A 26,946-nucleotide genomic window follows, 5' to 3' on the forward strand; every position below is an offset into this window, starting at 1 on the left:
TTAAAGTTTTCTTTTTTATTTTATTCATGTCACTTTTTTCTTCAAGTTACATGGAGTGGACAACAGAAAATTCAATAGACCACAACAGACACAATTCACCAAGTGCAGCTGGAGGAACAGAGAACCAATCCTGTGAGACTTGCAAACAAAACAACTGTATCACATGACTTAAAAGTTTGTTGATGCTTGGATTTAAAACAAAAAAGTCAGCAGACATACCAATCAGTTGCAATGTAATGCACACAACATCCTCATCAGCTAAAAAGTGCAGTTTTACAAAAGAATAAAAGTAAGTATTACAGTGTAATCTGAAAGAAGTTCAAAATGATTCAACACCATATCAGATATTAAATTATTTGCACTATTTTAACAGGAATTAAGCAGATAATCCACTTCTTCACGTTTAGCCAATTAAATGCTAGGAATCGTACTGAAGTAGCTTGGGGAAACTTGTCATAGCTTCTCCCATTTTGGAGAGTTAAGGAGGGGAGAAAACAAAAGAAGTTAAATGTTGCTAGTTCATCGCACCTCAAAGACAAATTCATGCTTGGGAATGGAGGGGAACAGGAGAATGCTGAATGATCTAGGTGTGGTAATGGACCATATATTATTCAACTTCTTTCAATAAAGCATCATTACTTTGGAAGATTTAAAAAAAAATAAAAAATGGTAAATTGCATACAATGTATCACTGAACACATTTTTGGGGTGGGATACGGTGGTAATAGCCATGCCATTCATTCCAGAATGAACGTTGGATAAATATTGCAGGAAATGCTTACCTTCATAGCTCCTTGATAAATACAGATATCCATTCCACTTGGGCAGGGTGTTTTTAAAACAGATACAACTGATCATAATGCGCTTTTATTTGTAGTTGAACACGAAGTTAGATTGTCAGGTCAAGAAAAGTAAGACAGTATATTTTATGTGCAGATTGCAAAGTCAAAAGCCTGGTTATTAAAGGCTCCCACAGATGCTTCTCTACAAAAGGTTCCAGCTCCTGCATGGATTACCATAAAAATGGGGCTTCTACTGGAAAGTGGCAAAATCTCTTGTTCTAAGAGTTTTACAGCAGAGTCTGGAATGAAGAGATACTGCTGCTTTCAGGAGATGACAAATATTTGACAAAATGCTCAAAGTCACAAAAAAATGTGACAACTGCAGCAATTACTCAAAAAACAGACACGATATAAAGAATTATATCAAGAAATATCAATCTGTCATACATCCATCTGATACCCAGTCTATACCAAAGGTGACCTTCAGCGCACCAAAAGACTATGTTTAGGGCCATCTACTCTCTCCAGCTTCTCAAAATGTTTTCTGGCATTACGAATATTGATGAGTGTGGCTGCTGAAGCTGTAAAAAGTTTAGAAGAATACAGTTATTAATTAAATACTTTTAGACCGCAGTATACATTAAACTAAAAACGGAATCATGAAAATCTAACATTTTAATTACATATATTTCTACTTATTTTCAAATCTTGGAATAAGCAGATAAAATATGAGAAAGCTAGGACATCTACAAAAATCTACATCCGTTTAAAGATTTTACATTAGGCTAAGGTTCATACCTCGCAAATGGGTTAGACTCTATTAGACGTACAATGTGGTTGAGAACAAACTTGGTTTAGTGTTGCTTACAGCAAGTAAAGAAAGATCAAGATGGATTTAAACAATTGTGTAAAAGAGACTAAACAACTTGGCAATAACTTTGGCTACTTACGTATCGAAGGATCAGACATGATTACCATCACATACGTGTTGGATGTGAAGACATCAATGAATGCTGCAAAATTGGAGTTCCTAACTTCCATACTTTGGAAAGAGGCAGCCAATTTACTACAGAAAAATCAGTATGGAAAATATATTAATTAAATGTCTATATCAAAAGGCAATTAATACAATAAACTCTGCAAGCACCACCCCTTTTCCACAAGAACAGATTATCAAAAGAAACGAACAAAAAAAAAGGATCCTACAAAAACATTAGCTGCGGATAGTGAGTCTCAAAACCCAAGAATTAATCAAAGAGGTTACAAGTTCCTTCGTTTTGGCTGTAGTTTTCCATCAGTTCTTAAAACAAAAACAAATGTGTATTTAATTTTCGTTTGTTCGAAATAAATCCAAAAGAAGAAAAAAAATCAGGCACAGAAAAGGGAAATATTTATACACTGATGTAGCTAGGCATGTTTCTGAAAGAAATAAAGAAAGGCACTGTGTGGACTGTTACCCTGCAACTAATCAATGAATTACCTTCCTGAGAAATGTTTTACATAGACAAACAAGGTATGGTTAACACCTAGCATTGATCTCACTTTGAGAAGCATGAACATTAAACAGAAAATAAGTGCGGTTTACCTGCAGCTTAGCTTAAATTGCTTAATAATATTGCTAATCTTTTCAAATCTGTGCACATCTCTCTGTTCTTTGCACTGATAGTGAGAGATCACCTAAAAATGAAAAAGAAAATATATCAATAATTCAATCTCACTCAAAAGAGTCTACATCAAAATATTTTATTGGAAGATAGTTTTGTCAAATACATCCATACCCAATTATAATCATTTTATTGAGAAGAAAGCTGTAACAGCAGAACAAAAAAAAGGTACTTTAAGAATTAATTCACTTTTCCATGATTTTGTCATGTATAACACTTGTAAATGTCATCCGGATTGGAAGCCAGGGGTGTGCAGCAAGGATCAGACTTGTGTTGAGTGTTTTCTGTCACTTGTATAAATGATTTGGATGAGAAAATAGGAGACATGGCTAGGGAGTTTGGAGATGATACCAAAATTGATGGTACAGTGGACAGTGAAAGTGGGTATCTAACAGTACAATAGAATCTTGATCAATTGAACTGAGGAATGGCAGATGGAGTTTAATTTAAATAAATGCAGAGACAAACCAGCATAGGATTTACACAGTTAATGATAGGAACCTGAGAAGCATTGTCAAACAGAGAGATCTAGTGGGGTAGCAACACAGCTACTTGAAAGTGGCATCACAGGTAGAGGGGATGGTTAAGGCAGCGCGAGTGCAGGAGTTGAAACATCATGTTACGACTGTAAAAGATGTTGGTAAGGCCTGATTTGGAGTACAATGTACAATTCCAGACGCCCTGATACAGAAAGGATGCCGTTAAACTGGAAAGGGTGAAAAAAAAATTTACAATTATGTTAACGAGACTGGGGGGTTTGAGTTATGAGAGGCTGGGACTTTCCTCCCCAAGGAGCATTGAAGGCTGAGGGGTGACCTTATAGACATTTATCAACCCATGAGGGGCAGAGATAAAGTGAACAGCCAAGGCCTTTTCCTCAGGGTAGGGGAGTCCAAAGCTAGACGGAACCGGTTTAAAGTGAGAGGGGCAAGATTTAAAAGGGACCTGAGGGGCAACATTTTCACACAGAGGGTGGTTCGTATATGGAACGAGCTGCCAAAGCAAGTGCTGGAGGCAGGTACAATTACAACATTTAAGGGATAGGAAAGGTTTAGAGGAATATGGGCCAAACGCAGGCAAATGGGATTTGTTCAGTTTAGGAAACCAGGTCAGCAAAAACAAATTGGGCTGAAGGTTCTGTTTCCCTGCTGAAGGACTATGACTCTATGCTAACCTGGATTGGCAAGAAAGCCAATAATAGGGAAAATTCTAGTTGACCTTGCAGTCACCACACCTGCTGCAGAGGCTTCAGTCAGGACAGCACCGGTAGGAGTGACCACAACGCTGTACTTTAGTGTTAAGTGCCATCATCGCAATAAGAATACTGTGCATTACGTTGCATGGTTCTACCATCATGCTAAATGGAACAGATATTAACTAGGTCCAAAGACCAAAACTGGGCATCCATAAGTCACTGTCGGCCATCAGTCGTAGAGCCATATTTCAGTACAATCCGTAACGTCATGGCCCATAAGATACAGAAGCAGAATTAGGCCTTGGGCCCAGCCAGTCGGTTCTGCCATTCCAATGACTTGACCTCTGTTGCCTTCTGTGGCAATGAGTTCCACAGATTCACCACCATCTTGCTAAACTCATCTTCACTTTCAAGGCTCATTCCTTCACTTGGAGGTTCTGCTCTTTGGCCGTAGTCTCCCCTGCTAGTAGAAACATCTTCTCCATGCTCACTATCTCCATATTCCATAAGTTTCAATGAGAACCCCCCCTCTCATCCTTCTAAACACTATCAGGTAGAGATCCAGAGTCCTCAACAGCTCCCTCATAAAACAAGCCCTAAGACCCAAAAAACATAGGAGTGGAAGTAAGGCCATACGGCCCATCGGGTCCACCCCGCCATTTAAATCATGGCTGATGGGCATTTCAACTCCACTTCCCTGCATTCTCCCCGTAGCCCTTGATTCCTTGAGAGATCAAGAATTTATCGATCTCTGCCTTGAAGGCATCCAACATCCCGGCCTCCACTGCACTCCGTGGCAATGAATTGCACGAGCCCACCACTCTCCGGCTGAAGAAATGTCTCCTCATTTCCGTTTTAAATTTACCCCCTCTAATTCTAAGGCTGTGCCCATGGGTCCTATTCTCCCTGCCTAACAGAAACAACTTCCCAGCCTCCACCCTTTCTAAACCATATACTATCTTCTAAGTTTCTACTAGATCGCTGCTCAACCTTCTAAACTCTAATGAATACAATCGCAGGATCCTTAGCCGTTCACCGTACATTAAACCTACCATTCCAGGGATCATCCGTGTGTATCTCCGTTGGACACGCTCCAGCGCCAGTAAGTCCTTCCTGAGGTGTGGGGCCCAAAATTGGACACAGTATTCTAAATGGGCCCTAACTAGAGCTTTATAAAGTCTCAGAAGCACATCACTGCTTTTATATTCCAACCCTCTTGAGATATACGACAACATTACATTCGCTTTTTTAAAATCACCTGCAAGTTAACTTTGAGAGAACCCTGGACCAACATTCCCAGACCCCTTTGTACTTCTGCTTTATGAATTTTCTCACCGTTTAGAAAATAGTCCATGTCTGTATTCTTTTTCCCAAAGTGCAAAACCTCACATTTGCTCACGTTGAATTTCAGCCATTTCCTGGACCACTCTCCTAAACTGTCTAAATCTTTCTGCAACCTCCCCACCTCCTCAGTACTACCTACCTGTCTACCTATCTTCGTATCATCGGCAAACCTCGCCAGAATGCCCCCAGTCCCTTCATCCAGATCATTAATATATAAAGTGAACGGCTGCAGCCCCAACACCAAACCTTGCGGGACACCAGTCGTCACCAGTTACCATTCCAAAAAAGAGCCTTTTATCCCAATTCTCTACCTTCTGTCAGACAGCCAATCCTCAATCCAAGCCAGTAGCTCACCTCGAACACCATACGCCCTCACCTTGCTCAGCAGCGTCCCGTGGGGCACCTTATCAAAGTCTTTTGGAAGTCTAGATAGATAACATCCACTGGGTTTCCCTGGTCTAACATACTTGTTACCTCTTCAAAGAATTCTAACAGGTTTGTCAGGCACGACCTCCCCTTACTAAATCCATGACGACTTGTTCTAATCTGACCCTGCACTTCCTGGAATTTAGAAATCTCATCCTTAACAATGGATTCTAGAATTTTACCAACAACTGAGGTTAGGCTAATTGGCCTATAATTTTCCGTCTTCTGCCTTGATCCTTTCTTAAACAAGGGCAACAGCAATTTTCCAATCACGTGGAACTTTCCCAGACTCCAGTGACTTTTGAAAGATCACAAATCAAAGCCTCCCTTTGTCCCTGGGATCATTCTTGTAAACCCTCCTCTGAGCCTCTTCCAATGCCAGCACCTGCCTTACATACAGGGCTGAAAATGGCTCTCAATATCCCAAAGAGAGTCTGACTGGACCCTTACATATGCCTCAGCAGTGCGTTGCTAGAATACAAGAATTGCATTTTCAAAACTGATGCTAACACTGTAACTGCCTTCCGAAATTCCAACTGAACCTGCATGCTAACATTAATTGAATCCTGAATTAGAATTCTGAATTCTCCTATAAACACAATCGTTACATTCTTATGAGACCTCAAGCCATAAAATCACACCATTGGGAAATCGTTGTACTCTATGTTAGAAAACTTGCACTATCCAAACTGCAACCACTATTCATCAATCATGTCACAGCCAATTCACGTTTACAAAACACACGTTATAGCAGAAATACCTGTATTTTGCCATCTTGTGTTGTTTGCACAAAATGTGTTTTCTGGAGAGCTGACCTATTTTCTGCTTTTAACACCTACTCTTCATCTACATCTCTTCTATGATACCACTAACATTCCCTTTGCCTTTTGTTCTTAGGCACTTTTATCAACTGTTTCATTTGACCCTTTGACCCTCTTTTTCTGCAGCATAAAACCCACCTCTTTTCCAACCCCTTCAATGAGGGGATGTACCAGACTCAAAAATTGTTAGCTCCACTTCTATTTTGCTTTGCCTTGTGCCCAGCACTCTGTCTTAAAATCATGGATGCCTATGGTTGCTGCTGTCTCAAATGATATGCAATGTGCTATTACATAAAAATCACTCATTCTTTGTAAAGGAATCTGGAGGCATTTCCACTGAATGATAAAGTGACTTAATTAGGGAATGCTCAACTTGAAGTTACTGCAGCCAAAAAGTCTGAGCTCGCCGAACTAAAAACAGGAGTAAAGATAAATTTAATAAACTAGATACAGCAGTGCAGTGGTTATGACTGAGGTAGTCATCGAGAGGCTTAGTCCAAGCCAAAGAACATAGTTCAAATCTTACGACTGCTGCTTGACTCCATAATCCACTAACAATCACTCTGCATAATCTGATTATCAAGTAAACTATCAGGATGCAAGCAACACCCAAGGAACTACATAAAGTCAATTCATTAGGCAAGAAAAGAATTTGTAGCACTTACTAGGAATGTGGCCCTTTCAAATAGTAGCACCTCATCTGCTTCAATAATCTGAGCAAAATTCCTCAGGTTGGTTTCCAACTGTTGTACATTAGGGATCAGCTGGTACACAATGCTTGACCAAGCCTAAGAAGTGAATCTCAAACATTAGGAAACATAAAAAACTTAATGTAAACAGTTAACACTAATGCAAAATAATTCCATCATTTGGAAGAGATGCTAATGTATGGAATAGGTTTTTATTGCATTTTCAGAATATTAAAAAAAACAAACCTCCTGGAAAAGATATTATCTTCAAAAACATGCAAACTAATATTCTGATGCAGCTGTAGAGTTATGATAGCCTTCAATCTCAATTTTGATTTGCTTATTTCCCCCAGTTTGTCCTCACCAGGAGGCTTTGACTGTCAGTTGCATAATTGGCTACAGATGTACACCTGTTCAAACCAAGTCCAATATAATCTTTACATGACAGTACACCTTCCAGTTGAAATCTTTGGGTTATGAGCAGGAACAAAAAATTTGATGATTATTTCTTTTACTAGAAACATTAGCTCACAGTTACCACCATCCAGTCCAGGAGCAGACACTCACCTCCTGAAAAGGTATGTATTTTATAACAAATTGAAGTCTTCATCCGACGTTAAATCCAGCACAACAGCATTTTAAAAATTACAGTCGTACAGGTCTTTCACACAGCCTTATGAATTCAAATCTACAATGCTATGCCATATCTCTATGTCATTTTAAAATGAGCAACTTCTTCCAAGTATGTGTGTATGCACCATCCTCTGCATGAAAAAAAGTTGTCCCTTTAGGTCCATTTTAAAACTTTTTCCTCTCACCTTAAACCTATGCCCTCGAGCTTTGGACCCCCCCTACCCTGGGAAAATGACCTCGTCTACTCACCCTATCCATGCCCCTCATGATTTTATAAACATCCATAAAGGTTACCCCTCAGCCGCCAACATTCCAAGGAGAATAGCCCCAGCCTATTTAGCCTCTCCCTATATCTCAAACCCTCGAACACTGGCAACATCCTTCCTATAGCAGGGAGACCAGAATTGCACACCATTTTCCAAAAGAGGCCTAACCAATATCCTGTAACAGTCACAATATGACCTCCCGACTCCTATAATCAATGCACTGACCAATAAAGCCAAGCGGGCCAAATTCCTTCTTCCCTACCCTGCCTACCTGGGACTTCACTTTTAAAGGTACTACAAACCTGCACCCCTTATCTCTTTGTTCAGCAACATTCCCCAGAACCTTACCATTAAATGTATACATCCTGCCCTGATTTGCCAAAATGCAGCCCCTGACATTTAACTATACCAAACTCTATCTGCCAATCCCTAGCCCATTGGCCCATCTGATCACAATCCTGTTGCACTCCCAGGTAGCCTTCTTCGATCTCTACCAAACCTCCAATTTTGTTGTCATCTACAAACTTACTAATCATACCTCCCATGTTCACATCCAAATCATTTATGTAAATGACAAAAAGCAGTAGATCCAGCACTAATCACTGTGGCACACCGCTGGTCACAGACCTCCGGTCTGAACAGCAACCCTCCACCACCAGTCTATCTTCTAGCTTCAAGTCAGTTCTACATCCAAATGGCTACTTCACCTTGTATTCCACGTGATCTAGCCTTACTAACCAGTCTACCATGAGGAGCCCTGTCAAACGCCTTACTGAAGATCATGTAAATCACGCCCATAACTCTGCCCTTATCAATCTTCTTTGTTATTTCCTCAAAATACTGAATCAAGTTAGTGAGACAATTTCCCATGCACAAAGCCATGGTGACTATTCCTAATCAGTCTTGCCTTTCAAAATACACATAAATCCTGTCCCTTAGGATTCCCTTCGACAATTTGCCCAACACCGATATCAAACTCATCCTTCTCTACATTAAACACCTGGCAAAATACTAGTTTAGGATCTCATCTCCTGTAGGGTTCCACACATTGGTGGCCTTGCTGATCTTTAATGGTCCCATTCTCTCCCTAGTTACTCTTTTGTCCTTAATATATTTGCAGAATCTCTTAGCATTCTTCTTATTTTCCAAAGTTAACTCAGGTCCCCCTTTTGCCTTCATGATTTCCTTCAAGTATATTTAGAACATAGAACATAGAACAGTACAGCACAGAACAGGCCCTTCAGCCCACAATGTTGTGCCGACCATTGATCCTCATGTATGCACCCTCAAATTTCTGTGACCATATACATGTCCAGCAGTCTCTTAAATGACTCCAATGACCCCAATGACCTTGCTTCCACAACTGCTGCTGGCAACGCATTCCATGCTCTCACAACTCTCTGCGTAAAGAACCTGCCTCTGACATCCCCTCTATACTTTCCACCAACCAGCTTAAAACTATGACCCCTCGTGCTAGCCATTTCTGCCCTGGGAAATAGTCTCTGGCTATCAACTCTATCTATGCCTCTCATTATCTTGTATACCTCAATTAGGTCCCCTCTCCTCCTCCTTTTCTCCAATGAAAAGAGACCGAGCTCAGTCAACCTCTCTTCATAAGATAAGCCCTCCAGTCCAGGCAGCATCCTGGTAAACCTCCTCTGAACCCTCTCCAAAGCATCCACATCTTTCCTATAATAGGGCGACCAGAACTGGACGCAGTATTCCAAGTGCGGTCTAACCAAAGTTTTATAGAGCTGCAACAAGATCTCACGACTCTTAAACTCAATCCCCCTGTTAATGAAAGCCAAAACACCATATGCTTTCTTAACAACCCTGTCCACTTGGGTGGCCATTTTAAGGGATCTATGTATTTGCACACCAAGATCCCTCTGTTCCTCCACGCTGCCAAGAATCCTATCCTTAATCCTGTACTCAGCTTTCAAATTCGACCTTCCAAAATGCATCACCTCGCATTTATCCAGGTTGAACTCCATCTGCCACCTCTCAGCCCATCTCTGCATCCTGTCAATGTCCCGCTGCAGCCTACAACAGCCCTCTACACTGTCAACGACACCTCCGACCTTTGTGTCGTCTGCAAACTTGCTGACCCATCCTTCAATTCCCTCGTCCAAGTCATTAATAAAAATTACAAACAGTAGAGGCCCAAGGACAGAGCCCTGTGGAACTCCACTCACCACTGACTTCCAGGCAGAATATTTTCCTTCTACTACCACTCGCTGTCTTCTGTTGGCCAGCCAATTCTGTATCCAAGCAGCTAAGTTCCCCTGTATCCCATTCCTCCTGACCTTCTGAATGAGCCTACCATGGGGAACCTTATCAAATGCCTTACTGAAGTCCATATACACCACATCCACAGCTTGACCCTCATCAACCTTTCCAGTCACATCCTCAAAAAACTCGATAAGGTTTGTAAGGCATGACCTACCCCTCACAAAGCCGTGTTGACTGTATTTGATCAAGCCATGCTCTTCCAGATGGTCATAAATCTTATCCCTCAGAATCCTTTCTAACACCTTGCAGACGACAGACGTGAGACTTACCGGTCTATAATTGCCGGGGATTTCCCTATTTCCTTTCTTGAAGAGAGGAATTACATTTGCCTCTCTCCAGTCCTCAGGTATGACTCCAGTGGAGAGCGAGGATGCAAAGATCTTCGCAAGTGGCGAAGCAATTGTATTTCTCGCTTCCCAAAGCAGCCGAGGACAAATCTGATCCGGGCCTGGCGACTTGTCAATCTTAATGTTTGACAAAATTTTCAGCACATCAGCTTCGTCTATCTCTATCCATTCCAGCATGCACACCTGCTCTTCAAAGGTTTCATTCACTACAAAGTTGGTTTCTCTCGTAAAGACAGAAGCAAAAAACTCATTTAGGGCTTCCCCTACCTCCTCAGATTCCACACACAAGTTCCCTATGCTATCCCTGATCGGCCCTACTCTTTCTTTGACCATTCTCTTATTCCTCACGTAAGTGTAAAATGCCTTTGTGTTTTCCCGGATTCCTTCTGCCAAGCCTTTCTCGTGCCCCCTCCTGGCTCTCCTCAGACCATTTTTGAGCTCCTTCCTTGCCTGCATGTAATCCTCTCTAGCTGAACTTGACCCTAGCTTCCTCCACCTTATGTAAGCTACCTTCTTCCTTTTCACTAGAAGCTCCACCGCTCTCGTCATCCAAGGTTCCTTAATCTTACCCCTTCTTGCCTGTCTCAGAGGGACATATTTACTCATCACTCCCAACAACTGTTCCTTAAACCGTCTCCACATGTCTATAGTTCCCTTACCATGGAACAACTGCTCCCAGTCCATGCTTCCTAACTCATGTCTAATCGCATCATAGTTTCCTCTTCCCCAATTAAATATCCTCCCATTCTGCCTAATCCTCTCCTTCTCCATAGCTATGTAGAATGTGAGGCAGTTATGGTCACTATCACCAAAATGTTCTCCCACCACAAGATCTGATACCTGCCCCGGCTCGTTTCCGAGCACCAAGTCTAGAATGGCCTCTCCCCTCGTCGGCCTGTCAACGTACTGCGTTAGGAAACCCTCCTGAACACACCTTACAAAAACAGCTCCATTCAAATCTTCTGCTCGAAGGAGGTTCCAATCAATATTGGGAAAGTTAAAGTCACCCATTACAACAACCCTACTGCGTGCACACTTTTCCAAAATCTGTCGACCTATGCTTTCTTCAATCTCCCTGCTGCTATTGGGGGGCCTGTAGTAAACCCCTAACGAGGTGACTACTCCCTTGCTGTTCCTAATTTCCACCCATACTGACTCAGTAGGCAGATCTTCCTCGACAAAGGAAGCTTCTGTAGCTGTGATACCCTCTCTGATTAGTAGTGCTACACCCCCTCCTCTTTTTCCCCCCTCCCTATTCTTTTTAAATGTTCTAAACCCTGGAACATCCAGCAACCATTCCTGCCCATGAGAAACCCATGTCTCTGTTATGGCCACAACATCATAGCACCAGGTACTGATCCATGCTCTAAGTTCATCACTTTTATTCCTGATACTCCTTGCATTAAAGCAAACACACTTTAACCGATCCCTTGGTTCCTTCCCAGGAAAATCCTTCCCACTAGCTGGTCTACCTCTTGCTACTGCCTCACTGCCTCTTTCTACAGCCTTTACATTCTAAGGATTCACTTGATTCCTGCTGTCTATACCTGATGTATGTTTCCTTTTTATTCATGACCAAAATGTCAATTTCTCTGATCATCCAGCATTTCCACCAGCTTTGCCCTTTACCCTAACAGGAACATAGTATCTCCAGATGCTCGTTATCTCATTTTTGAAGGCTTTTCATTTTCCACCTGACACTTTAGCGGCAAACATCCGTCCCCAATCAGCCTGAAAGTTCTTCCCTAATACCGTGAAAATTGGTCTTCCTCCAATTCAGAATGTTTAACTTTTAGATCTGGTCTATCTTTTTAAATAACAGAATTATAGTCACTGGCCCCAAAGTGCTCCCCTATTGACACCTCAATCACCTGCCCTGCCTTATTTCCCAAGTGTAGGTCAAGTTTTGCACCTTCTCTAGTAGGTACAGCCACATACTGAATCTGGAAAGTTTCTTGTACACAAATTCCTCCCCATCCAATCCTTAACACTATGGCAGTTCCCATCTATGTTTGGAAAGTTAAAATCCCCTACCATAACCATCCTATTATTCTTACAGATAACCCAGATCTCCTTGCAAGTTTGTTTCTCAATTGCCTGCTGACTACTAGGGTGATCTACAGTACATCCCAATAAGGTGGTCATCCCTTTCTTATTTCTCAGTTCCAAACAAATAACTTCCCTGGATGCATTCCCAGGAATACCCAAAGTACAACTGTAATTTGGCCCTAATCAAAAACGGCACACTTCCTCTTCTGCCCCCTTCTCATCCTTCCTATAGCATCTATACCCTGGAATATTAAGCTACCAGTCCTGTTCATCTCTGAGCCACACCTCTGTAATTGCTATGATATCCCAGTTCCATGTCCCTAACCATGCCCTGAACTCATCTGCCTTACCTGTTAGTCTTCTTGCATTGAACGAAATGGAGTTTAATTCATCAGTCTTACATCTTTCTCTGCTTTATTTTGACTGTTGGACTTGCTCCTTTTCCCAAATAAGCTGACTGATTTCTTTCCTCTCCCCCTCCCCCAACTCCACCACTACCTTTCTAGTTTAAATCCTCCCGAGCAACTATAGCAAATCTCCGCACCAGTATATTAGACTCTTTCCAATTCAGGTGCAAACCGTCTTCCTTATACAGGTTACTTCTACCTCAGAAGAGATTCCAATGATCCAAAAATGTGAATCCTTTTCTGTCGCACCAGCTCCTCATTGACTCAATCTGCCTATTCCTACCCTTGCTAGCTCGTGGCATTGGGAGTAATCCACATATTACTACCCTTGAGGATCTACACTTTAAATTCCTGTCTAACTTCCAAAATTCTCTCCTCAAAATCTCGTCCTTTTCTCTTACTATGTCATTAGTTCCATTGCGTACAATGACCTTCTGAGAATATTCTGCACCCTCTTCAAGATACTCTTGATCCTGTCACCAGGGGGGAAAACACACCATTCTGACGTTTTGTTGCCGGCCACAGAAACATCTGTTTGTCTCTCTCTAACTAGAGTTCCCTATCATAATCGATCACTTCGAATCTGACGCATCCATCATTACACTGGAATCAGAAACCAGACTGTCATCACCTGGAAGTGCTACATTCACGGGAGTCCATCACCCCCTACATTTCCAAAACAGCATACTTGTTTAAGATGGGGCTATGAGACAAGTAAATGGTTCAGCAAACCCAAAATTTTATAATCCTGCCCAAACATTTAAATGTCGACTCCTCTCATTATCACATCAAACCTATCGCAGAGAAGCTGGACTATCACTTCTTTACTCCTCAAGCTCTCTCTACCCCTGTTCATTTAATCCTTTCATTCTATTTCATGCACTATCTTTAACCTCTGCCTGTGTCTATGTTCTTTGCCCCAATTACTCTCAATGGTACGATATTCTACATTTTTACTGCACTTTGAGGAGAGAGGATTTTTCTCAATTTTCTGTTGAATTTATTAAACATCACGTTACATTTATGACCAATTTCAAACCTTCTCGAAGGCGAGCCACCTCCATGTCTATCCAAAAATTTTTTATATGCCTCTATGCGGTAACTGCATAACTTTCTCTTTACTGCATGTTGAAACTTTTAGTTATATAAATCAGCTTTTATCTTTATCCCGTGGATTTGGACAGAGGTAGGATTCTTTAAAGAAAATTTTTAAAAAGCAATAGAATTTATGACCCACGTCACACATAAAGTTTGGCATATCAACAATCTTACTTTATACAAGGTCTCATCCCAGATAGAGGTTCGAAAGCAGGTGCATTCTAGAGGACGGGACAAACGCCTCAAGTCATCTTCACGTTCCTTGAAAATCTACAACAAAGCAACTACAATAAATGTGGCTATTGAATTGTTCAATTCCAGCACAGAAAAAGAATATTATTCCCAGCATGTCTGCATTAGATAAACTATCTTTCAATTATTTTTCTGTCCCAGGTCTAAAATGTACATTGAGCAATTATGATCCTAGGACATGTTATAAAACCACAGGAATTTCCAACCTTGAATATTTCTGCAAATCTACTAAACTTAAAATAAAAGCAAAGATATTAAAACCCAAGGGATATTCAATGCAGGAAACAAACACTTCCCCATTTCCAACATCTCACTTCAGCTTTAAAGTTTGCAATAGATCAGTTCAAAGAGGTTCTTTTATTTCTTCCCCAAGCTAGGAACTTCAAATACCACTGTAATGTTAATTCTTCTCCATATTTCCCATTTCAAATATCATTTACCTTTCAAACTAACATTTGAACTTTTTGTGCAATAGGTCTACATTCACTAAGAATTAAAGTTGCTGCACACAATGTTCATAATGTCAAAAAAATAGAATTGAGGGGGTAAGTTGAAACCCAAGTCCAAAATCTTTTGCATTTCACGTCGCTGAGTCTTTTCTTTTGTAAAAGATGGAAGATTTTACCCTGCTTTATTAGTTAATTTGCAGATGAAAATCCAGCATCAACTTACCAAGTCTCGTTGATCTTCCTGCACAAGATCCATCTTGTGGACAAGGCAGAAGATTTTGGCATCAGGCGAGTTTTGAAGGATTGCCTCCAGGCATGACTGGTAGTAGTGCATATCTTTCTCTAATTCACGACTTTCCACATCAAAAACATAAATAAGAACTTCCACATTACGGAATATGTTGTCTCGTTGACTAGTGAAGTAGTTTTCCATGAAGGTGTCCTGACTGAGAGCCAAAAGAAGAAAATATGTCCATTATCATTCATTTAGTCAAAGTAAAAGCCCAAGGATAATTTAACAATTTAAAATTCATTTCTCACACTTGTGATTATTTAGTAAACATAGCTGAAAGGTTTCCTGAATATAGGTTCCCTTAACAACAACTTATTTATAGTCTTATGTCTGCATGCAAGAACCTTGCCTCTCACCTTCAAATCCCATTTCTCTAGTGCTAATTTTTGTCATTACAAGTTTACATCAAGGCAGTTAAAAAGAGACAGAGATATCTCCATGCAAAAACAACAGACTGTTAGAAAAGAAAATGCGCCTGTTTCAATATACATCATTGGAGACTGGTCAGTATGGAATTAGATTTCAATATCACATTGCGGCTGTACGGAAGATTGGTGAGGCCACTTTTAAGAATACTGTGTACAATTCTGGTTGCTCTTCCACAAGAAGGATGTTGTTAAACTTGACAGGGTGCAGAAAAGATTTACCAGGACTGAAGAGTTTGAGTTATAGTGAGAGATTGAGTAGGCTGGGATCTTTTAGCCCTGGAGTGTCAGAGATTGAGTGACCTTAAGAGAGATTTAGAAAATCACGAAGAGCCTAGATAAGGTGAATAGCCAAGAGTCGAAAACTAGAGAACATAGGTTTAAGGTGAGAGGGCAAAGATTTAAAAAGAAACCAAGGGAAAACTTTTTCAGGCAGAGGGTGTTGCATTTATAGAACAAGCTACCAGAGGAACTGGTGGAGGCAAGTACAATTACATCTAAAAGGCATCTGGATGGGTACATGAATAGGAAGAGGGCCAATAGAATAGAATATGGGCCAGTGGTCAATTCGGATTGAGTTGGATCAAGGGGTCTGTTTCTGTGTTGTATGACTACGACTATGGTGGTTGCACAGTTAAAAGCTTTTACATGTCAACAGAAAACAGAGCTTTTATAAAAAATATATCCACACTTGTCCATGGAATGAGAGCATCCCTGACAAGAGCAACATTTATTGCCCATTCCTAAGTGCCCTCCAGAAGGAGGTGGAGTGTTGCTGCAATCTATCTGGCAGTGCTGTTAGGAAGGGAGTTTCAGGTTTTGCCAACAGTGAGAAACAGTGATACATTTTCCCCAGTCAGAATGGCATGTGATTTGGAAAGGAAATTGCAAAGGTAGGATGTTCCTCAATGTCTGCTACCTTTGCCCAGTCAAGGACATGGGTTGGGACAGTGCTGGCAAAGGATTGCCAAGTTGCTGCAGTGCATCTGGTATATTCTACATGCTGCTGTCACTGCATGCCAGTGGTAGAGGCAATGAATATTTGCAATTACAAGCAATGTGTTGGTCAAGCAGGCTGCTTTGTCCTAGATGGTGTTCAGTATCTAGGGTCTTGGTGAAACCGCACTGATCCGGGCAAATGGAGAGCATTCCATCACTCTCCTATCTTGCATCTTTTGGGTTCAGGAGTTCTCCATGTACAATACCAGGCTTCTGAATCACATTTTTACATGGCTGGTCCAGTTCAATTTCTAGTCAGAGGTAACCCTGCATGATGTTGATAGTGGGCCTGAGGGCATAGCCTCAAAGTAAAGGGACAATTCTTTACAACAGATGAGGAGGAATTTCTTCATCCAGATGGTGGTGAATCCATGGAAACCAATGCCACTGAATGCTGTGGCAGCCATATCTTTGAGCATATTTAAGGCACAGATAGATAGATTCTTGATTGGAAGGGAATTAATGTTACAGGGACAAGACTGGAGAATGGTATTCAGAAACATAATCATGATCAAATGGCAGAGCAGACACAATGGGCTGAATAGCCCAACTCTGCTACTGTATCTTGTCATCTTATAAATTCAGCGACCGTACTCCTTTGAATGTCAAGGGAAGGTTGTTAGTTTCTCTCTCGTTGGAAATGGTAATTGCGCACCAATTGCATGGCAGAACATTATTTGCCACTTGTCAATCCAAGCTTGGATATTGTTTAAATCCTGCTGCATAGACTACTTCATTACCAGAACTGAGAATGGTTCTGAACGTTGTACAATTACCAGCAAACTTTCCCACTTCTTGGCTTACAATGGAGGGAAAGTCATTGATGAAGCAGCTAGGATTGAAGGAAGTTTGGAACACCACTCCAAGGAACTCCCACAACGTCCTTGGCCCAACTCAACTGGCTTCAAACAATCACAGCCGTCTTTTTTCATGCAGGCTTGAGGCCTTGAACGGCCTACTCCTGTTCCTATTTCTTATGTTCTCAGCATGGCTCCATTTGGTTTAGAACTTTAGTAAATTAATTAGGCATAAACCACATCATAATCAAAATGACAAACCAATATTTTGGTGCTAATTTTTAATATCACCCACACTCTTTGAATAACATGTTGCCAGGCAGTTGGGTAATTAAACTATAAATAAACATCCACTTGCCTGTAAATTAAGACTCCAATCCCTTTGATTAAGAAACGCAGTCTCTATTTCCCTGAACGAAGCATTATACCACATAAGGCATATTTCTAGTGCTTAGAATGCTGCAGTGTATGCATTGTCACTTATTTGCAGACAGATAAGTAGCATTTTATCAAATTTTATTATGCAGTTGCTCAACATTCTACAATACGTGTTGAATTTCTCTTATATTACACTCAAATATTTTATCTTAATCAGAAGTATCCAGTTAAGTTATGGATCTGCCAAACAAATACACAGTGAAACATACTTGGATAAGGGGAAGAAAACAGATGGAATCAATTGATTCTGTCTCGAAACACCTACCCACCACAGTCCCATAGATTCAGGACGAGGTTTCCCAGGAATCGGACATGTGAATGTTCCACATCAACTATTAAAAAGAAAATATATTTCAAAGTCCAAAACCCATAATGTAACATTACCTATAAATTACACTATAGCTTAAAGTTAGCTATTGCAAAAGCCATTCTACATTGAAAAGTCCGAACTGTGCCACTTATTGTTATTGCAAACAGCTGTCCAACACAGATCAGGGTGAATAACAAATAGTCTAAAAAAATGCCTGCATAAAGCTTCATTTTCTTCAACTGAATTACTTTTATGTAAATGACAGGACTACAAAATCAAGTGCAGTTCTCATCTTAAGACATCTTCTCAATCCAAACTTTTTTTATTCACAGAACTTACTTGTAGCTGCAAGGCGTCGTGTGTCCCTGGCTATGTAGTTTGCAAAGATAATAGATCTCATGCTAGTCTTACCAGACCCGCTCTTTCCCATCAATAGCACCTAGTAAGAGAACAACATCATGGAACAAATTCATGGGTATGCAACATGGTATTCAACAGCACAGGCATGAGACCACAGCTTACCATCATTCAACCCAGCAGAAAAGATTTGAGTTTAACGCAGGACACGGGAAGAACAGATGGACAAACGGGCAAAGTTGAATTGCTTCAGGGCACATATGCATGGTTACAGAAAATTTCCCATTTGAAGTTAATATCATCCAAGTATGTATCTTCAATACATGCTGGCCAGGGACAACAATATCCAGAGATATTGTAGTTCCCATTATCTCTGATCACAATTTTAACCTCTCTCTCCAGAGACATAGCATCAGTTTTCACCAGTTCTATTAGCACTGCGATACCATCTTTTCTCCCAGCAACCATTCTCCTAGAATACCTTCCACAGCCCTTCCTGAACATTGTCTCAGAGAGATCCAGTCTGTATCTAACTTCGGTGTCCAAACCATGTCCCCATCAGAAAATGATTTGTTGTTTAATTCAGGACAAGAATAGGTGGACATCCAGGCAAAGTTGAATTGCATCTTGATAGCTTTAAGCCCATAAACAGCTTAAACAGCAATCCACAAATTTCAGACCTAATGATCATATTGTTTCAATGATCTCCTGGCTTATAATATTTTGCAAACAAATGATGTTCCTAAGGTTTGCCATGCTGAAGCTACTCAGTAACTACCTGCTTAACCATCTCTCTTGTCTTCACTGACCTATCAAGCGTGTGATGACACAAAGATAGCTAGATAGGTAAGTGCTGAGGATGACTCAGTCTGCAGAGGAATATAGTCAGGTTAAGCGAGTAGGTATAAACTTGGCAGTTGGAATAATGTGGGAAAATGTTAGGTATTGCACTTGGGCAAGAAAAGAAAAGCTAAATATTATTAAATGAAAAAGACTGCAGAAAGCTGCTGCACAGAGGGATTTGAGTGTCCTCGTGAATAAATCGCAAAAAAGCCAGCACATACGTTCAGCTAATACTAGGGGAAGGCAAAAGGAATGTTAGCTTTTATTTCAAAGAGAGTAGAGGATAAAAATAGGGAGGTCTTATTGAAACTATTCAAGGTACTAATTTGACCATGCCTGGAATACTGAGCAATTTTGGGCTCCTTATCCAGGGAAAGTTATACTGACATTGACAGTAGTCCAAAGGCAGCTAATTAGGCTGATTCCAGGCATGGAGGACTGTTTCATGAGGCAAGGTTGAGTAATTTGGACCTGTATCCATTGGAATTTAAAGGAATAAGAAGTGACGTTATTGAAACACAAGATTGTTAGGGGGCTTGATAGGGTAGATATGGTAGCAGTTATTTTCCTTTGTGGAAGATCTAGGACCAGAGGGCACTTTAAGGGGTCGCCCATTTAAGCCAGAGACAAGGAAGAATTTCTTTTCTCAGAGGATAGTCAATCTATGGAAACCTTTACTATAGAATGTTGATGAGGCTCTGCTGTTACATATATTCAAGGCTGATTGAAGACCTGTTTCAAACAATATGAGAACAAAGGATTATTGGGAAAAGGAAAGAATGTAGAATTGAGGACTACCAGATCATTACATGGTACAGCAGATTCAAAGGACTGGGTCGCCCACCAGGCCTCATTCTCACACTGGCATTTGGTTGCTGGAGTATAAAAAATAATTCTTAAGTTTAAATCTCTATAGTCTTGCTTCTCTAAATTGTTAACCTCATTCAATTCTTGTAATAATAACCTCCTTCACTGGGAAACACCCCAGTCCAGTCACTCTGGTCTCCTTTGCATTCCCATCACTTTATCATACAATTAATAAGGTGAAATGAGAGTAACTGCTCAACATCAATATAGCATTTGCCTGTGATAGCTAGGCACACTTGTCAATTGGAAGTGGGGAGAATTTCCATGACTCGAGTCATAGCTAGCACAAAGTGGCGGCAGTGGGTGTCAATCATCTCAACCCAGAGACATTTTTTCAGGAGATAATGGGAACTGCAGATGCTGGAGAATTCCAAGATAATAAAATGTGAGGCTGGATGAACACAGCAGGCCAAGCAGCATCTCAGGAGCACAAAAGCTTTTGTGCTCCTGAGATGCTGCTTGGCCTGCTGTGTTCATCCAGCCTCACATTTTTTTCAGGAGTTCCTCGGGTTACGCTCAAGTCACAACTATCTTCAACCAATTCAGTGATCATCAATCCAGTAAACATCCCACTTTTGGTCATATTGAGACTGCAGTATTCCATTTAATTTGCAACTGTTCAGATACTGAAACAATCTGCCTCTGCACTCACAAAACATGGACAATATTAAGGCTTGGTTAATAAATGGCAAGTAATACACATGCCACAGAAATCCCAGGCCAAAGGTTACAAGCTCTGGACAAAGTCTTGCTACCTCTACAAGAAACAAGGTCTGCAATGTGATAGAATACCCTCCAGTTGCCTCGATTATTGCAGGTCCAACACCAAAAATCTCAACACTATCCAAAACAACTGCTTAATTTGCACTCTATCCACCACTGGCCCACTCACCAAGGCACCTGCAGAAATGCCTCGTATCACCGCTCCTTCAAAATCTTGGAAGTGCTTCTCTCACAACAGGTGTAACTACTCCATGTGGATTACAGCAGTTACCTTTACTACAGCAATTAAGATGGAAATGAAATGTTAGCATTGCCAATGAAATCTATATCCAACGAAACGAATGAAAACAATGTAAGCAGGGTCATGCAACTGTTACTGGTGAAGAACAGGAATTGGGCAAGGAGGCTAGTCTAATAGCTTTTCTTCTGTAAACTTCTCCTTCCACCTTCAAAATTTGCCTAAACCCTCAGTATCATAGATCATAGAATCCCTACAGTGTGGAAACAGGCCCTTTTGCCCTAAAGGTCCACACCAAACCTCTCAGCTTCCCACCCAGACCCATCCTCATGTAACCCACCTGACCTACACATCCCTGAACACTATGCACAATTTCGCATGGCCAATTCACCTAACCTGCACATCTTTGGACTGTGGGAGGAAACTGGAGGAAACCCACACAGACACTGGGAGAATGTCTGTGTGGAGTTTGCACAGTTGCCAGAAGATGGAATCAAACCTGGGTTGCTGATGCTGAGGCAGTAGCGCTGAGCCGCCGTGCTGCCCGTATGATCAAATCTTTTGGTTTGCGCCCTCATATTACCTTACAAGACACAGTGTCAATTTTATAATCAACACAAAAATGGAAAATGCAAGGAGGGATAGGCCTTTGAACCCTTTGAGTCTGCTCCATCATTTTGATGACTAACCATCAAACTCAATAGCATCTCCTCATTTTTCTGTCATAACCTTTGATCCCATTAGCCACTATTGCTCTTTACAACTCCCCTTCTTGAAATCATACAATGGTTTGGATGTGACTGCTTTCTGTGGTAGCAAACTCCATAGGATCACCACTTTCTGCATGAACATATTTCTCATCTCAGTCCTAAATGGACGCCACGGTCTTAGGACTGTGGCCCCCAGTTCTGAACTCCCTCTGCTATCAGGAACTTTTTTTTCTGCATATACCCTGTCTAGTCCTGCTAGAATTTTGGAGGTTTCAATGAAATCCCCTTTCATTGTTCTGAACTCGAGCAAATCTAATTGTAACTGATTTAACCTGTCCTCACGTCATTCCCTTCATCCCAGGGATCAGTCTGGGAACCTTCACTGCATGCTGTCTACAGCAAGAACAACCTTCCCCAGATAAGGAGACTAAAACTGTACACAATATTCCAAGTGTAGTCCTACTAAGACCCTGTATAATTGCAGTAAAACATTCCTGCTCCTGTAATGGAATCCTCCGGTTATGAAAGCTACATACCATTAGCCCTCCTGACTGCTTGCTAAATCTGCAAAGTCTATTCTCACTAACTCTTGTACAAGGATACTCCGGTCTCATTGCATGTTTCCTACTCAATTTTCGTTAGTTAATCCACCTTCTGGTTTGTGCTCCCAAAGTGGACAACTTCACATTATACTACATCTACTATTTGCATTTGCCCACTCACTCAGCTTGTCCAAATCACTCTGAAGTATCTCTTTCCTCCTCACAGCTCACCCTCCAAACCAGTTGCGCTAATCTGCAAATTTGGAGATATTATATTTAGTTCCCTCATCTAAATCATTGATTTGGATGAGGCAACTAAATATAATATCTCCAAATTGATCTCTGCAATAATATCTCCAATATCTCCTGCAATACCCCATTTACTGCCTGCCACTCTAACCAAGACCTTTCTTATTCCTTCTGATCCCTGTCCAGTAAGCAATTTTCTGTCCATCTGAATACATGATTACAAATGCTGTACGCTTTAATTTTACATTAATATCTTACACAGAACTTCAAAAGCCTTCTGAAAGTCTGAATAAACCACATATAGCCCCCATCCTATCAACTCTCAGAATCTCATCCTCAAAGAATTCCAGAACATTTGTCAAGCATGATTTCCCTTTCATAAATCCATGCTGACTCTGATCCTATCACTACTTCTCAAGTCTTCAGGTATTAAATATTTTACGATAGGCTCTAGCATTTTCCCCACTACCAACAGGCTGACTGGTCTATAATTCCTAGCTTTCTGCTTCCTTCTTGAACAGAGAAGTCACATTAACCACCCTCCAATTGGTAGGAACTGTTCCAGAGTCTATAGCATCTTGGAAGATGGCCAAGGCACCCACTATTTCTTTGACCACTTTTTTTTTTTTTTAAGTACTCAAGGATGTTATTTAATCAGGTGCTGGAGATTTAACTGCCTTCAATCCCAATGTTCCCCAAGACGGATTTCCTTCAATACCTCTCTATCAGTAAATGCTCCATTTCCCAAACTGTTTGGATGTTTTTTGTGTCCTCCTTTGGGAGTACAAAACCAATGTATGTATTTGTTGGCCAACCATTTCTTTGTTCCCCATTATAAAATTCCCTTGCTTCTGAATGTAAGGGACCTAAGTTTCTCTTCACACACACACACACGAAGTATTACAGTCAATATTATGTTTCCCACCAGCTTGTTCTCAGTCTATTTTTCTTTTCTTAACCAAACCTTTTGTCCTCCTTTAATTTCTCTTAAGTGCCACAGTTTGGCCACCTTTCCTGTTTAACTTTTGCTCCAGACAGGAATGACCAATTATTGTAGTTCACCCATATGTTCTTCAAATGTTTGCCATTGCCTTTCCATTGTCATCCTTTAAGAAAGGTTCTCTAAACTAGCCAATTTGCACCATGTCATTGTAATTTTATCTTGAAGCTCCTTGGATGCTTTATTAAAGATGGTATAAAAATACAAGTTTCTGTGGCTGCTAATACCTGCCATAAATCAGAGTTTTCCCACTGAACATCAGCAAACTATAAATAAGGTGATAGACACTTGCTCGTGGCTAACTTATGAGAGAAGCTGGTGGGTCTGAGCAGTGCTGTCATCATAATTTCTAATCACTGGGATTTAAATGGAGCAATATATCTTTACAAACAGGACAGTCAAGTTTTCATTATTGGGAAGAGACAGGGCATTCCATTAACAACTGGATACAAAGTAGTGCTTTAAGAGCAGCCACAAAATATTAATTCATCCTTCACATTCTTTAAGAAAATAAAATTCATGCTGGTCGGTTGAATAAATATTAATGCATCCATCCTATTCAATAGAAGGTAGACTAGTCTTTTAACTATTTCAGATGAAAAAGAGGACAAAGGTAAATTCACCGTGCTCTATGTGGTTCAGTTTCGTTCAAATCATATATGGCACAATTCCTCCAAACTGTGGCACTTAAGAGAAATTAAAGGAGGACAAAAGGTTTGGTTAAGAAAAGAAAAATAGACTGAGAACAAGCTGGTGGGAAACATAATATTGACTGTAATACTTCGTGTGTGTGTGTGTGAAGAGAAACTTAGGTCCCTTACATTCAGAAGCAAGGGAATTTTATAATGGGGAACAAAGAAATGGTTGGCCAACAAATACATACATTGGTTTTGTACTCCCAAAGGAGGACACAAAAAACATCCAAACAGTTTGGGAAATGGAGCATTTACTGATAGAGAGGTATTGCACCATATGTCATTGTCCTGCTTTGTCTGACTTTAAACATGTTTCCCCATTTTAGACTCATACCTCATTGCTTTCTTAAATGTTTGAAGTCTAAGTATGCTGATTTTCCAACTTTTTTGTGTATATCTATTAGGACAGTAGATTTTCAAGATGCAAAGAAGAGGAAGTTGAAATGAGGGAAATAAGGTAGTGGATGTTTACAATGATAGATTTAAATGAGTAAACATGGGAGAATGAACAAATGGGGCATTAACACGAACATAGACTAGTTGAGTTGATGTGACAATAGAAACAAACCTAAGATTTTTTATCCTGTTTTTACAGATTAATTCATGTACCCTATGATAAGAAATATGACGACACTTTTTGTGGGTGGTACTGGAACTGATCATGAGTCGAGGCCATTCCTAGATATATGCAGATCAGTTAATTAACATGTTAGTGTATCACACTCTAAACATAGGCAAGTGTTGCTGCAAGCTGCACAAGGCATTAGTGAGAATGCACCTAGAGCACAACGTACAATTTTGGTCCCTTTACTTGAGGAGGGATGCATGTGTCTTTAAGGAGGTTCACCAAATTTTTTTTTCCAGAAACAAGGAGCTTGTTTATGAAAGAGAGATTCCACAGTTTAAGTCTATATTCTCTGGAGCTTAGAAGAATGGTAGGAGATCTAATTGAGATAGACAAGATACTAAAGAGGACGTTTTCAATTCTGGGGCAATCTAGAATAAGACTACAGTTTTAAGGCGAGGGGTAGCAGATTTAAAAGAGCTGAGGAGAAATTACTTCCCCCAAAGAGTTGTCAAACTGTGGAATTCACTACCCCACAGTGCAGTGGATGCTGGGGCATTGAGTAAACTTAAGGAGATAGATTTTTAATCGGTAATGAATTGAATGGTTACGAAGAGCAAGCAGGGAGTGGATTTGAGGTCAAGATTATAATAACCATGATGGTACAAAACAGTGGAGCACACTCAATGGATTGAATTGCCTGCTCCTAGTTCTTATGTTTTTATGGTGAGTGAAGAAGCAATCTTTGATGGGAAAGATACAGTGTTGGAGTGCACAGTCATAGAGTTGCACTGCAGAAACAATAAAAATTAGGTTAAAAATCTAAAACGCGAAATCCACGAGCCGAGCAGTGTTAGGAGTGGTGAAAATTAAAATCAGACTGCAGCTAGAGCCATGGACAGTTTGCTGATTCTGAGTGGTAGCAGCAAAGGGAAGGACATTGGAGAAGTGCAACTATAACCATTTGACAGTTTGTGAGAAACTGAGTTGCCTCATTGGAAAGAGAGATTTGGGAGGAGGAAGTTAAAATGTTGCAGCAACTCAGCACGTCTAGCAACATAAGTAGACAGAAAGAGAGTTAATACTGAGTCCAATATGGAAAAAAAAGAGTCAACCCTGTTTCATATGGTCCTTTCACTATAAAGGATAGTTGCCCCCCCCATCATCCCAATTAAAAAGGGTTTGGGTGGCAGCTCCCCAAATTCATCCCACGGTCACGGTAACCCTTTTCCTGACTTTTCTTAGGAAAAATATAGAAATTGCTGGAGAAACTCAGCAGGTCTCGCAGCATCTGTGGATAGAAAGTAAAGTTAATGTTTTGCGTACAATGACCCTATTTCCGTACTGACGGCAGTTAGGAAAAGTATTCTGAAAGGAGGGGTAGGGGAAAGTGGGGTAAAAGAGTGGAGACGGAGCCCAGAGAGAGAGAGAGAGAGAGAGAGAGATAAGCCAGGGAGAAAGACGAGCTGCTAACGGGGACGTGAGAGGTGTGGGAGTACCTAATGGACATAAAGATGTCCAAACCTTAAAATTATTGACAAAAACAGAAAATTGGAACAGCTCAGCAGCTTTAGCAGCGTCTGTGAAACGAAACCAGAGTTTAACGTTTCGGGTCTGCTGACCCTTCCTCAGAACGCACAAATTACTGAAGTCGATGTTAAGTCCGGCTGACTTTCCTTAACCTCCCTCCACACTCCAAAGTATGATTGTTTACTTTTACCTTTTTCTTCATGGCTGTACTCGGCATTCCCCCTCCTACAAAATATCTTGATTTATTCCAGGCTTTTCCCTGCACTAGTATCACCCTCCAATTGCTGCTGCCAGGCTTCGATTCACCACAGGCCACAGTCACGAGCTTCAATTACGTCATTTCCATAACAACCATTGCACGGCATATCCTCCCTGTTTGCGACAGTCACAAGGCGGCGTTTTCGCCGAAGCGCGCCGCTTTGAAATGCTCGATGTGCCGACTTAGGGGGGTTTCGGCCGGAGTTTGGATGGAAATGCAAAGATCGGGACTAGGGACAGAGGAGATCAAGATTCGGGAGGGAAAGCGGGGGTGTGGAGAGGTGTGGTCGACAAGTAGAGCCCAGGAGCTGGAAGTCGAGCAGAAGAGAGACATAGTAGGAGAGGACCCTCGCGCTTCCTGGGCTCTCCTCCTTCGCCTGAGAGTTCCTCGTCC

The 26,946-nt window shown here is 40.9% G+C and overlaps 1 protein-coding gene across 1 annotated transcript; it reads right to left on the reverse strand.

Annotated features, from left to right (window-relative positions):
* rraga (Ras-related GTP binding A) lies at positions 1-26,946 on the reverse strand. The gene is made up of 9 exons (XM_048544550.2): positions 26,485-26,946; positions 18,315-18,414; positions 17,931-17,997; positions 14,938-15,160; positions 14,188-14,283; positions 6,898-7,020; positions 2,368-2,459; positions 1,733-1,848; positions 1-1,363 (listed from the first exon to the last, which is right to left on the reverse strand). Exons 1-9 carry the CDS (start codon positions 26,509-26,511, stop codon positions 1,266-1,268), a joined length of 942 nt encoding a protein of 313 aa, XP_048400507.1. The 5' UTR covers positions 26,512-26,946; the 3' UTR covers positions 1-1,265.

This window comes from Stegostoma tigrinum, chromosome 15 (genome assembly GCF_030684315.1).
Source record: "Stegostoma tigrinum isolate sSteTig4 chromosome 15, sSteTig4.hap1, whole genome shotgun sequence".
In the NCBI taxonomy this organism is placed as follows: Eukaryota; Metazoa; Chordata; class Chondrichthyes; order Orectolobiformes; family Stegostomatidae; genus Stegostoma; species Stegostoma tigrinum.

Coding starts and splice junctions, on each gene's coding strand:
- rraga (XM_048544550.2), bottom strand. CDS start 26,511: ATGCCGAGTACAGCCATGAAGAAAAAG. Junction 7,021..14,187: donor GGGATGAGACCTTGTATAAA/GTAAGATTGTTG, acceptor TTCACTTCTTAG/GCTTGGTCAAGCATTGTGTA. Junction 1,364..1,732: donor CATGTCTGATCCTTCGATAC/GTAAGTAGCCAA, acceptor AACTTTTTACAG/CTTCAGCAGCCACACTCATC.